The sequence below is a fragment of the Poecile atricapillus genome, chromosome Z (genome assembly GCF_030490865.1).
Source record: "Poecile atricapillus isolate bPoeAtr1 chromosome Z, bPoeAtr1.hap1, whole genome shotgun sequence".
NCBI lineage: Eukaryota > Metazoa > Chordata > Aves > Passeriformes > Paridae > Poecile > Poecile atricapillus.
In genome coordinates this window covers 121,511,719-121,524,120 of record NC_081289.1, presented here as the reverse complement: position 1 = coordinate 121,524,120, position 12,402 = coordinate 121,511,719, and the positions used below count along the sequence as shown (strand labels likewise).

At 36.2% G+C, this 12,402-nt stretch overlaps 1 protein-coding gene across 5 annotated transcripts in view; it reads right to left on the bottom strand.

The window, feature by feature from the left end:
* Positions 1–3,323: 3,323 nt before the first annotated feature.
* The window catches only part of POLK (DNA polymerase kappa), a 45,049-nt gene continuing 35,970 nt past the window's right edge, over positions 3,324–12,402 (bottom strand). For 4 of the 5 annotated variants that reach the window (XM_058864390.1, XM_058864391.1, XM_058864388.1 and 1 more), the window contains 6 exons: positions 11,802–11,834; positions 9,969–10,065; positions 8,546–8,717; positions 6,805–7,758; positions 5,638–5,689; positions 3,324–5,490 (listed from right to left, as the gene is read on the bottom strand). In XM_058864390.1, coding sequence (XP_058720373.1) covers positions 5,406–5,490; positions 5,638–5,689; positions 6,805–7,758; positions 8,546–8,717; positions 9,969–10,065; positions 11,802–11,834 — 1,393 coding nt within the window. In that variant the 3' untranslated portion in view covers positions 3,324–5,405. The remainder of the gene's footprint in view (positions 5,491–5,637; positions 5,690–6,804; positions 7,759–8,545; positions 8,718–9,968; positions 10,066–11,801; positions 11,835–12,402) is intronic. The other variant, XM_058864385.1, reaches the window with a different exon arrangement.

Genomic DNA, 12,402 nt, shown 5'->3' with positions numbered 1-12,402 from the left:
CCAGCACACGCAGCCGGGCCAAACACACCCCTGCGGACACACCTGCACAGCACCCCACTGGTGCCCGGACACCACCGCGGGAATGGGCAGAACTGTGGAGCACCTTTAGAAGTTTGTTCTAAGAGAAACCAAGCACTAAATAGACTGCATTTCTTGACAGTGGCTAGGCACTGAACGGGATCCTTGCCCCATCCAATCCCCCACAGGTCTTCCCTAGTGGCTAGCCTTATGTGCAAGGAGCAATCGGCACCCTCAAGCGCACACATAAGACAAAAGGCAGCCCCGTTGCCCCAGACAACTTTTGAAAAGCCATGCCATAAGCACATGTATACAGACACACAGAGGTATCACAGCTTGCACGGGATGCCTGGTATGCATGTATTACTAACTACTCGGTAGTCATGGAGCTCTCTGTACAGGTTGAAGACCATCTGGGGGAGTTATTGTCAACCAGTGTTCACCGTACAGGAGAGGGTCACCATCCCTGCACTCCTGCATGCTTCACACAGCCTTAGGATGTGAGAGACAGGTGCTTCTGACATAAATTTGTGCATAACTACGCACATGTGGTAGCAGTATTGACCCAATCACAACAATTTCAGGTAGAAAATGTTTGTGCTTGCTTTTGTCCAAGTCCCATGAAAATCAAAACTTATCCCAAAAGGTTCAGGTTTTGTGAACTGACATCCTGAGATCCATCTAACCTACCTATTTCTCAACTCATCTTGAAGTCCACTATGACTTTGGTCTACTTAAGCCAGAACTGGTATTTCCTTTCACATAGACAACCTTTTCCACAACAGGGAATGATTTTTAAAATTTTTTTTTTTAAGTGACTATCTTGAATTTTACTTTAAAAACACTTTGATATTGCTATTCCAAAATAAATACAGGAAAAGTAGTTCCAAGAAGGTAGAACCACCAGTATTAAGCCTCACTCAACTGTAGACACATTTGAGTTCCTTCACTGTAATTTCTTCTTAAAATACACAATCATACTAATTTCCAAGATTACCAACACCATACCTGTGCATAATAAAACTAATCTAAAAGACTCAAGGGTATGTAAATGTAACAAATTTGGATACAAAAACTATTGGCTCAGATTCTGCTTACCATAGATAAAGATATTCCACAGTTCTTAACTCCTTTAAACATTTTTGGTATAAACAGGCTGGGATGTATAAACATCTTTACAATTGATACACTTCAATCTGACAAGACAATTTCAACAAGTGTATTTCCAATAGGTGAATATAACTCAGCTGAAAAGAACAAACAACCCTATGAAAGTAAGCTCAGTGAGAAGAACAAGCAACTGATTTAGCCATAACCGAATCATGGAAGTTTCACTTTTACTTGCTTCCCATGAATCAAATGTTCCAGCAATTTCTTAAAAGGAAGAAAGGAAGGTCTGTATTCCTTATAGTAATACAGACCATTTTGAATGTTAATGGTCCTTTTCAAAATGAGTAACAGACAACTATGAGTGATTGGGTTTGCCAACAAAGCTGGCACCAAAGGAGGGATAGATTTGCAGTCTCATATAGAGCATCAGTTACGGTACAATCATAATTTTCAGTCATGAAACACCAGCTGCTAATTTCCTAGTTTAGGTCTAATTACTAATACACAATACTAGTTCACAGCATATCCTGTGCTTAAACATTATACATAGCAAGTTTAGCACATTCTCTAACCACTTCCTGCCATCTTGACCCTTTCAAATGGCCCCCGGAGACTGCAGACAGACTGACACAGAAACTTAGGGAGGTGAAGAATCCAAAACAAACTGCACAGTAAGGAAGTACTGTAATGTATTCCTTACTTGCCTCTACAGAGCTCTCACTCTGACAGCAAATATGATAAAAGTAGTAATACATCCAGAATTACATACAACAGTAATACATACAGAAATGAGTAGAGCCAATATAAAAATAAAATGTAAGGTAAGACTCAAGCATGTTGAATGTGTAGTCTAAATTCCTTTCTTCAAAACTGGCAGAGGGTATAACATTAAGATCACAGAATTGTTATCCTTTTTCTCTGTTACTCATGACAAAAAGAGGAATTCAAAATAAAGTACTTATTTGTATCCCTTAAATAAGGAGAGACACTACACAAGAAGTCGTACCTGGTGCTAACCTAGATAATTCACATGCTTCAGAACTATGGATATAGTAAGTGTGGAATGGCTCACATACAGGAAATTTACAATTTAAATATTAATTTAAACATTAATTTACAATTAAGTTAAAAACAGCCACAAAGAAACTGTCAGATATTAATAACAATAGGTTTTAATTTAAGATCAGTTGAATAACACAGAGTCACTGAGGAAAATGCAAAACAAAAGCATTGCTTATACAGTCTTCTTCACAAGAAACAAGAAGAAAAATTGTATCACAGAAGTTGCTGGCAATGCTTAAACATGAACTGAAGGCCTTCCTTAGATAAAAACATTAACAAATATAGTATAAAAAACAGTAAGAATAAGAGGGAAAAAAAGGACTGTGCCAGTCAAGAAAGTAAGCCAGTAAACACACACAATTTTGTATTGGGTTTGCATGACCAAACTTTGGTAGCAGGGGTGCTACAGGGGAAAGCTTCTGTAAGAAGCTGTCAGAAGCTTCCTCCATGTCCAGCAAAGCCAATTTTAGCCAGCTCTAGATGGACCCACTGCTGGCCAAGGCTGAGCCAAGCAGAAATGATGGTAAGGTCTCTGTGGTAAGAGATTTGAGAAAAAAAAAAGTTATTGCACAGTTGTAATTGTGACCACAGGAAAACGGAGTGAGAACATGCAAGAGGAACAGCTCTGTACACACCAAGATCAGTGGAGAAGCAGGGGCAGGCGGTGCTCCAGGCACTGGAGCTGGGATTCTCCTGCAGCCCATGGTACAGACCATGGTGAGACAGCGGTGCCCTGGCAGCCCATGGAGATCAGTGGGAGTGCAGGGATCCACCCACAGCCCATGGAGGAGACCCACCTGGAGCAGGTGGATGTCTGAGAGGGGGCTGTGACCTCTTGGGAAGCCCCCACTGGAGCAGGGACATGCAGATCCATGGAGAGTGGAGCCCACACTGGAGCAGGTTTTCTGGTAGGACTTGTGGCACCATGGGGGACCCACAGTGGAGCTTCCTGTCCTCCGAGGACTGCACCCCATGGAAGAGTGACCCACACTGCAGCAGTTCACAGAGAGCTGTTGCCCATGGGACGGACTCATGATGGAGAAGTTCATGGAGAACTGCTTCCCATGGGAGGGACCCCGCACGTTGCAGCAGGGGAGACTCCTCTGTGAGCAGGAATAACGTGTGAGGAACTGATCATAACCCCCATTCCCTGTCTCTGTGTGCCACTGGGGGAGGAGGTAGAGGTGAGAAGGAGGGAGGGATGCAGGAAATTTTACTTCTTAGCCTGCTCTCATTTCTTTTAGTGAAAAATTCAATTAATATCTCTAATTAGAGCCTGCTTAGCCCATGATGGTATTTCATGAGTGATCTCTCCCAGTCCTTAACCTCAACCCATGAACCCTTCATTATATTTTCTCTCCCCTGTCCAGCTGCAGAGGTGAGTGGGAGAGCAGCTTTGGTGGCTGCCTGGCATACAGCCACGGTCAACCCACTATGGAATCATAATAAATAATTTACAATCACACTATGAGTTTATTTTCACTTTAATGCTGACATAACTCTATGACACTTCCTTTTTAAACAGATGGCAAAGAAACTTTTGATGATAAGCCAACTAACTTACTATTTTCAAGCACTTGAGGAGCTTACTTTTTGCTGTGTAATGCTTATGTAAAAATAGATGTTTTAAAGATTTACACACAATCACAAGGTAATAATTAGATTCTGTGCTTTATTGTATCAGAAATACAAACAGAAAAAAAAAGGGATAGGTGTTCACTTTCTAAACAGCAATGGCAGCCTTATGTTCCCTCAGTTGCTCTTATGTCTTTCCTACCAAAAGTTCCCATGTCAGTCAACAGAACAGCTTATGCTGAGCGCTCACTGACCAGGTTTAGAAAAAGTTGACTGAATCAATTTACCATCTGAATTAGTCCAGGTGATTTGGTCCAAAGCAGATAAGGGAGCATTAACATGAATTCAAATGACAGAGCTGTTGGTACGGTGCCATCTGACAAACAAACAGATAAGCAGGTAGAGATGGTATGATCATTCCAGCAATTCTGGGAACAGGAAAACATATTCTGAACTGAGCTGGAGAATCTAGGACATATCATGTTGGTTTAAAAAGCAAGCAAATCCCAATACAGTTGAACAACAAAATAGATGTTTTTACAACAGCCACTTCTTTAAAAGACTTTGCAGTTCAAAAGCAATATATTATATTCCATACAGGGCTTGGCACTGTTTGTATAACTTCTAAGGAATATGTTGTTTAATAAATTATTTGTCTGATAAATATTTAATTATAATAAAATGTATTTAAACAATTCAGTGTGAACAGAAAAAATCTAAACAGAGCATTTTAAATATTTGCACTTAACTTCCTCTTTCTACATACGTATTGATAGAATACACTTTATTCAGAAAAACAAAATAATTTTAAAAGAGAAAAATAGCTAAACAATAAGAAGGTTCACTATCTTGTATTTGCACATAATTCATTATTATTGCACCATGGAACCTTTTATTTAGCATAAATTTACTGCTACTTACTGGTAACAATTTAGAAGTGTAAAGAAGTTTTCAATCTCTTTGGAAAGGCCAAAAGTCAAACAGCATTTGTCTGAATATCCTGGAGGAATCCTCCTCTCAATCTACAGATTTTTTAACATTTTTTAAGTGACTTGTTGTGTATCGCACCGCAATGAGTCCTTCCGATCAGTCAATCAACTCTTACTGAAGTAATTTTCAGTAACAGCAATGAAAGCTTGATAGTCGTCTAAGTTCTTGTTCTTATCCTGCGTTAACTGCAAGACTAATACATTTTTGTGTTCACTACAGAGACAGACATTTGTTTGTGAAGTCAAGCAATTCAACTCTTGTTTTTTATCACACAGTTAATCTCATAATTTTATTTTTACAATAAAATCAACAGAGAAGACAGAAGTTCGGGTGTGGGAATAAGGCCTTCAGCAAGTACAGTGGGGCACCCTAACTAATAATTCCTGTGTTCTAGGGAGCTAAATCAAAGTGCTAGCAAATTCTGATTCTTGGAAACAAGTGGAAAAAGAAGTATTATTCACCAAAGAATAGAAAAGAAAAATCCCCTTCATTTTACCTCTTCTTCTATCTCAGACATCATGTTCTTGTTATACAGATATGTAATGGTTCCAAAATTACAGGCACCTGAATTTAGCCTACTGCCAATGCTAAATTAACTTGCAGTCATAAAACTCTATGAAATGCTTCATATAGAACATGTTACTAGACAGTTATTTAAAAAACATTTTGATTGTATGTTTGGAATTGCTTGACTTGGCCTTTTTTGATATCGACTCTGAAGTTGTTAGTCCAGACCTAAGGTTAAACAAAGGGGAAAAAACCAAAACAGTAAGAGGTTAAAATATACAATGCATACCAACACCAGTTTTACAACATTGAAATTTTTCTAAACTTCATTATTTTAAAACAAGTTGTGTACTCAAACTTCCAGGAAACACTTACCTTTTTGTTCCTTGTGATGGATTTGTGCATTGCTGTCCTTTGCTTAAACCTCCTTAAAAGTAATTGAAAGCAACAAAAAATAACTACTTCAATAAAGAAAGAATGCTTCAGAAATTATATACATGGAAGAACTTTTTAAAAATTTTATCTGTCTCAAGAAGCAGATAACATTTTATTACCTGCAGCTTGAATACTGTAGTTTATATTATTGCTTTTAAAAGAGAAAACCAAAAAGTTGTTAGGTTATTGAATTATAAGGGATTACTTTGAACCTTGTAACAGTTTTCAGAAATATTTCAGCATAATATTGTTGATTTTCAGTGTGGTAGTTGAAAATTATGTTTTTAATTTTTTTATCCTGCAGGGGGCAAAAAGGAAATTTTACCTAAAGTAAGTCTTCAATTTAAATTAAAGTCTGCTTGCACATGTAATAGCAATATCACTTCGAAAATTTTCTTGTAAAATATTCTTATTGTAAATCTTAATTGTATTCTGAAACATCTAACACACTAGAATTTTAATTTCCTTTTATAAGTTTCCCAAAATAGATTAGGGACTACTTTAGGCAGATACTTAACTACCTGCACATGCACTCTAATGTGGCTGAATATGAACTCCTTGTCAAAAAGAGTAACTACTTCAGAAAACATGAATGATACTGCTGTGACATGTTACAGGTGCAGTTATGTGATATATTTTATTAGTTATAAAAAACAGACTTGTCTTCCTTTAAGCTCTAGTTCTCCTCTCCCTATTTTTTTGCCAGCACACGACATAATGGAGCCTTTCTGTTAACTTAATCTGAAATAATCCAGGTTGAAGATGCTTTCATTGATCCTCACTTTAATCTCACTGGTTTTACAAACACCCGTCTGAATATGGTTGGATGTAACTAACATACAGTTTGCAGAAATGAACAGTATATCCTATGTCACCATTGTGGCAAATGAGAGGGCACTGACAAACTAACATCACATTCATAAATATAGTTTGTCATGAAAATAAATTTAATATTTTTTAAATAAAGATGTTCACTCCTATATAGGCCTTACTTAAATGAGCTTGTTGAGAAAAAAACTTAAAAGTCCCAAAAAGTTTAAAGTATACCATTGCTAAAGTATCCTATTTGCAAAAGCAGACAATTTGAATAATTAACTATGTACTTACCAGAGAAAACTCTGTTTGAGTTTTCCATATTATAAGTCTTAGCAGGAAAATCATCTTTTTCTGTCAGCTCCTGGATAAGGCCTTTATTTAAGCAGACATCCACATGTCTGTTAAATGACACAAGATCGGTGGTTTTCTGCTCTGAATTACAAACTGGGCAAACAAGAACACTGTCTTCTTTGGCTTCAAAGAAACAGGATGAACTAGTTCCTTCTGTATGTTCAGTCTTGTCAAAATGGTCTTGTGATACTCTTTTGGGGAAGAGACATTGTTTCATACACATATTTCTAGCAATGTCACTGAGAGTGCTAGGCTGTCGTTTTCCAGGAGATTTATCAGGTATTATCTGACCAAATTTTTCTGTGCCACCATTAGCAGAGCTGTCAGATACACTTGCAGATTGGTCTGTTCCTGATAATTGATCCATTTTATTTTTTTGACATTTATTAACATACTCATTTTTAAATTGTGGAACAAACTTAGGGGTATTTTCTCTTGAACTGTCATTCTTGAATATTTCCACAGTATCTTCAACACACATCCCATTGAGGCACTCATCAACGTGTTTATTAAGTTCTTCCAAATTATTGCTGCTTTGCTTCTCAAAGCAAACAGGACAGGTAAAGACCTTACAAACATTAGAATTCTGTAAATTTGTGACTTCCTTTGTTTCTTCCACTAAATTTGCCGATGATTTATCATCATGAAAGAGCTGCTTACCTCTGCTTTCATTCAGAGAAATATTCTCACTGTTTAGTTTTCTTGCTGCTCGCTTTTGATCAAAAAAACTCCCTCTAAATGGCGCTTCTGAATTTTTTGTGAAATAGTCTTGGTTGGACTTCTCTGGTTGAAGCCTAAGGAAACCAATTTCTTTTCCTGATTTTAAGAAACTTGTAATGCTTTTTTGTTGGTATTTCTTTTCTTCTTCAGATAGAAATCCTGATACTCGTACACCTAATGATGAAAAACAAACTTACAATAATGGTTTTATGAAAGCTTGATACTAACTCCTAATTAACACCCTTTGAGGTACATATTCACTCAACAGAGGCACAATTTATTTCTAAAAAGATGCTGGACTACCTCCCAATGCATCAAAATGTCAATACAATTTTATCTGACCCAAGCACTAGTCCAACCACATCAATTTTGATATGTTGGAGGTTTAACTGATTGCATTATAACACAAAGCTATAAATATAGTTACACAGAATTCAGTCTGAACATTTTGCATGAACTTTACCCATCAAAATATATTTTTCTTCAGTGCTTTCTGATATCTTAGATAAGTAAATTTTATGTATCACTAAATGTTTCAAGCAGAATGCATAAGCACCTGAAACACACATCTTGGGTCAAAACACAGAGTTTACTGTGTCAGAAATGTTTGCATCTCCTGCAGAACACTGTGCTTTTAGATCTGTAAGCACTTCTGTTGTTGTGGTGCAAAACAGATTTAAAAGCTCTTTTAAAGCAGCAGAATTAAGCGCTGCTGTGAGCCAAGATTCTACTGTCATGATGATGTGATTGTTGTTGCATAAAAAAAGTACAGCCTCAATCAGTAAAACTTCCTAAGTTACTCATTCAGCACAGATCTGTTCCACTTTGCAAAAACTACCAGGGTCATAGAAAAAGGATAAACGCATTTATACCACTTTTACTTTAAATTAGGGTGTATTATTTCAAAACAGGGTAAGATACCCTAACTCTGAAGAGGAAGAATGAGTTTAAAGTATCTTACCCATAAGTCTTATCCGTAGAGGGTGAGGAGCAACACTATCAATTTCTGTTCCTAACAAATCTTTAGCAACAGTAAATATTTCCTCCTCTGTAGAAACAGAAGACAGAACAGTTGAAGCTCTTGTTTTAACTTCGAAGTTCACATTCTTAAGCTTCAATGTAACAGTTCTACCCTAGGAAAAAAAACACAATTAAAAGAAAGTTAAAAATGTATGTCATATATGGCACAGAAACAATTATTAGCTAGCATCTATATAAGGGCTCTTAAGCTATAGCCAAGACTGCGCTCATGTGTGAACAGCAAGGGGCACTCCTAATAGTTTGTCTGCAAGATTCTGTACTTGCCTCTAAATTTCTGCCCAAGTTGAATTTTCTGAATTGGGTCATTTGACTGTGGTTCTCAGCCGGCCATCTGCCACCAGTGCATGTTTAATTGAGTTCATGTTTTGGCTATGGGCACAACTTCTATCCTACCTAAAAAAATTATTTCCTCATCTGGAAATTTTCACTGCCAGGTATCCTAACTATTAAGAACACAAAAGTGATATCCCATTAGATTCATAGAAAGCTTACCTCCTCCTGCATAGTGCTATCATAGCACTATCATAGCATATCATATCAACACACAATATTTGTGTTTGGCACAGATATTTCCCTGGCAGCATCTCCCAAACCATTTGTGTGATTTATCATGTCCATACAAATGTAAATAACTAGCACTCTCCTTGTTCTGGTGCTTTTGTAATTTATCTGTTTGTCCTCCTTAGCTGATCATCTCCCTTTCAGCCTGTCATCTCTTGAGACAATCTTTTAAGCTGAAGAAGATTAAAAACAATTCTTTTAGATCTTAAATGCTATTCCTTGCTTTACCATAAGACCTTCAAAGAAAATATGAACTGGTCTTTCCAAGTAATGAACAGGCATCTGGGGAGAAGGACTAAAGGGACTGTTTCTACTATTGATATCATTGAATGGTGTGAATAACTTGTCAGCAAGTTTAGCACATGTCAAGTTCTTAAACTACGAAATTGTCTATTGACTGGATCCTGTATGTATACAGGAAAGAAAGTGTTTTAAATACATTAGTACGACACAACTGACCAAAGCATGGCTTATAGACTACCAGCTCTATTATTCCCTTACAAACATTGCTTTCAGCATAAAATGTTTACATGCCGAATAACTCAATTAATTTTTCATGTTTCAAAACTCGATTTCATTTGTATCCCACATGTATCGCTAGAAAGCCACCCACACAACAATAGTGCTACCTTAGTCATTCTAAACACCTATAAATTAAAGAATGCAGACTTCTGAAGATAGATTGCATGGTATGATGCTGCTGAAAGCATCTATATGAAAGCTGCATAGAATTGTTGGAGTGCAAAGCGTCTTTTTACAAATAACGTGAATAACATAAATACCTTAAGTCCCTCTTTCTGTAAGTCTTGAGCAAGGTCTCTGCAGAGCTCTCGACACAAACTGTATTGGTCTTCTGCTGTGTTTATTTCACTGAAAGTTCTAAGATAAAAATATGATCTCTTTCAATATGAATCCTACAGTATATTCAGTATCTGCAATCTAAAAGTTTTTACACAATTAAACAATACTATAATCAGAAGAATGTTATATAGGTTCAAAATCTTACTTCAAGAAACAGTGCTTATTAATAGGAATATTTTGTTTGCAGAATGTTTTAAAGGCACTTCAAATAATGAAGTAATTTGGCTTTCAATTTTTCATGCACTATTGGAAAATGATTCAGATTTAATGTCATTAATACTTAAGTATTTGCAAGACAGAATACTAACAGTAAGTGAATTCATAGAGCCAGCCAAGTTATTTGTATTTAATCTCCTTTGCACATACTGCATAATATCAGCAGAAAGCCAGGAGCTGGAAGTCAAGATCAGAGCCAAGTATGAGAAATAAATAATGCAGATGCTAAGAAAAAGATGCCAACTAGGATAATTATGTCTAGCCTCAGAGGAGGAAAAGCTATCTCACTGCCAAAAATGTTGCCAACTTCCTTTGCTAGAGCTTCTTAGGAAAGAAATTGCAGTGTTATCTTTTTGTTGTACATTTGTTTTTCAGTAATAACATCACAGGAAAAACAACCTTCAGTTAGTCAAGGTTTTAAGAGAAATGGAAAGCAAAACTTACAGCACATGCTTTGGAAAGGTTTCACAGATACATTGTTTCATGTCAACCTTTATATTTATAAATGTAAGGTCAATAAAATTACAATGGATTTTGCACCTCTAAGCTATAGTCAGGTTTACGTGATTGTACTGAAAAGACATCTACTATAATTCACATTCCCCTAAGAATGTTTTCATGCTACCAAACTAATCAGATGAGTACTTCATTGTGGGTCCCGTACCACTATTCAAGGTGCAACTCATGCCATTCAGACAACACTACAGTGATTGAGAGGTTCTAAAAGTCCAAGGCTTGGAAGGGACAGGATAGAGAGAATGCTATCTCAGGGTTGTCTCTTCCCCCATATAAACTAGTTTCATGATGTCAGAAGCCTGTGGACATTTTTCGTCTAAAACTGTTCCCTTTGAGGAAAAAAAAGATAGAAAAAAAGCAGCACAGAAAGGTACTATAAAAATGTCCAGAATATCTGGATTGCAAGGCAGCACAAGAATAAAGCCATAAATTTTTCAGCTGTGATAGTACCAAAATCATATAAGGCTTATTGAAACTGCCCACAGCTATTAAGTCACAAAATGACAGGAGTAAGCATCTTTTCTTAACAACTTTTCTAAGAAAACACATGATGACAGGGATAAGTATTACAATGCTTGACAGATTCTCCTGGCAGAACTATTTTTTAATAAATTAAATACCTTGTTAAGGAACTTCACACTGGTAAAAATTTGAGTTAGGAAATACATGTGACTGCAGGCTACTACAGTGATATTGACATTGAGCTCAAACAGATGAAAAAAAATCAAGCCCTTATATATTTCCACCTTATCTTATGGCTTAAAGATCACTTTGATGCATTAAAGGCCCTAGCAGAATTGGATGATAAGAGAACAGACAAACTGACAAAAATACCTCCATGGAGTTCTGGAGCCAAGTACAAAAAAGTAGTTCAAGGTTAAATCTGATTTAGTGAGCTTGTTGTACATGTGGGTTTTTAAATAAATACACAATGAAATTATATGACTAATAAAAGTACACATCACTTGGTATTTAATGCTTCCAATTATTATTGTATTTTTTTCAATAATAAAGAAGCATACCTCTCAGTGCTCATACTTTTTCTTTCTCCATCCCTTTAAAAGAGAAAAAAAAAAATTATACTTTCCTGATGTAGAAATGTTGTTTTTTCAATAAACTCAGAGTCAACCAATCATGCTCAAATAACTAACAGCAGTCTTTTCTGTAAAATCTGGATGTTAACTTCTACAAATACTTTACATCAAGTTTAACCAAGTGCAAGAAGGAGAATTAAAAAAAACAAACTGTAGATTAAGTGAAGACATGGATCAGTCATAGACCTTTTTTTTAAAAAAAGGAAAACAACAGTTTAAAAAACCAACCAATCAAAATATTCCCTCAAAACACACCATTTATATCAGAGGGAGTCTGATTTAAAAAGAAAACAAACTACAAATCCTATGCTGTCTCAGTGATAACTGTGAAGCACGGCTATTAGAATCCTGTATATACATGTATATTTGAATATTTTCTTTATCTGAGGATCAAAGGAAATAGTAGCTTTCAGTCTAAATGACTGTTCAGCTTAAAGGTGATGTGTTAAAGCTTTTTTTGTTTGTCGCTTTCTTTTTTTCAGTGTTATTTGAGTATCCTTTAACAACTTTTTTGCATAAAGAGATCCCT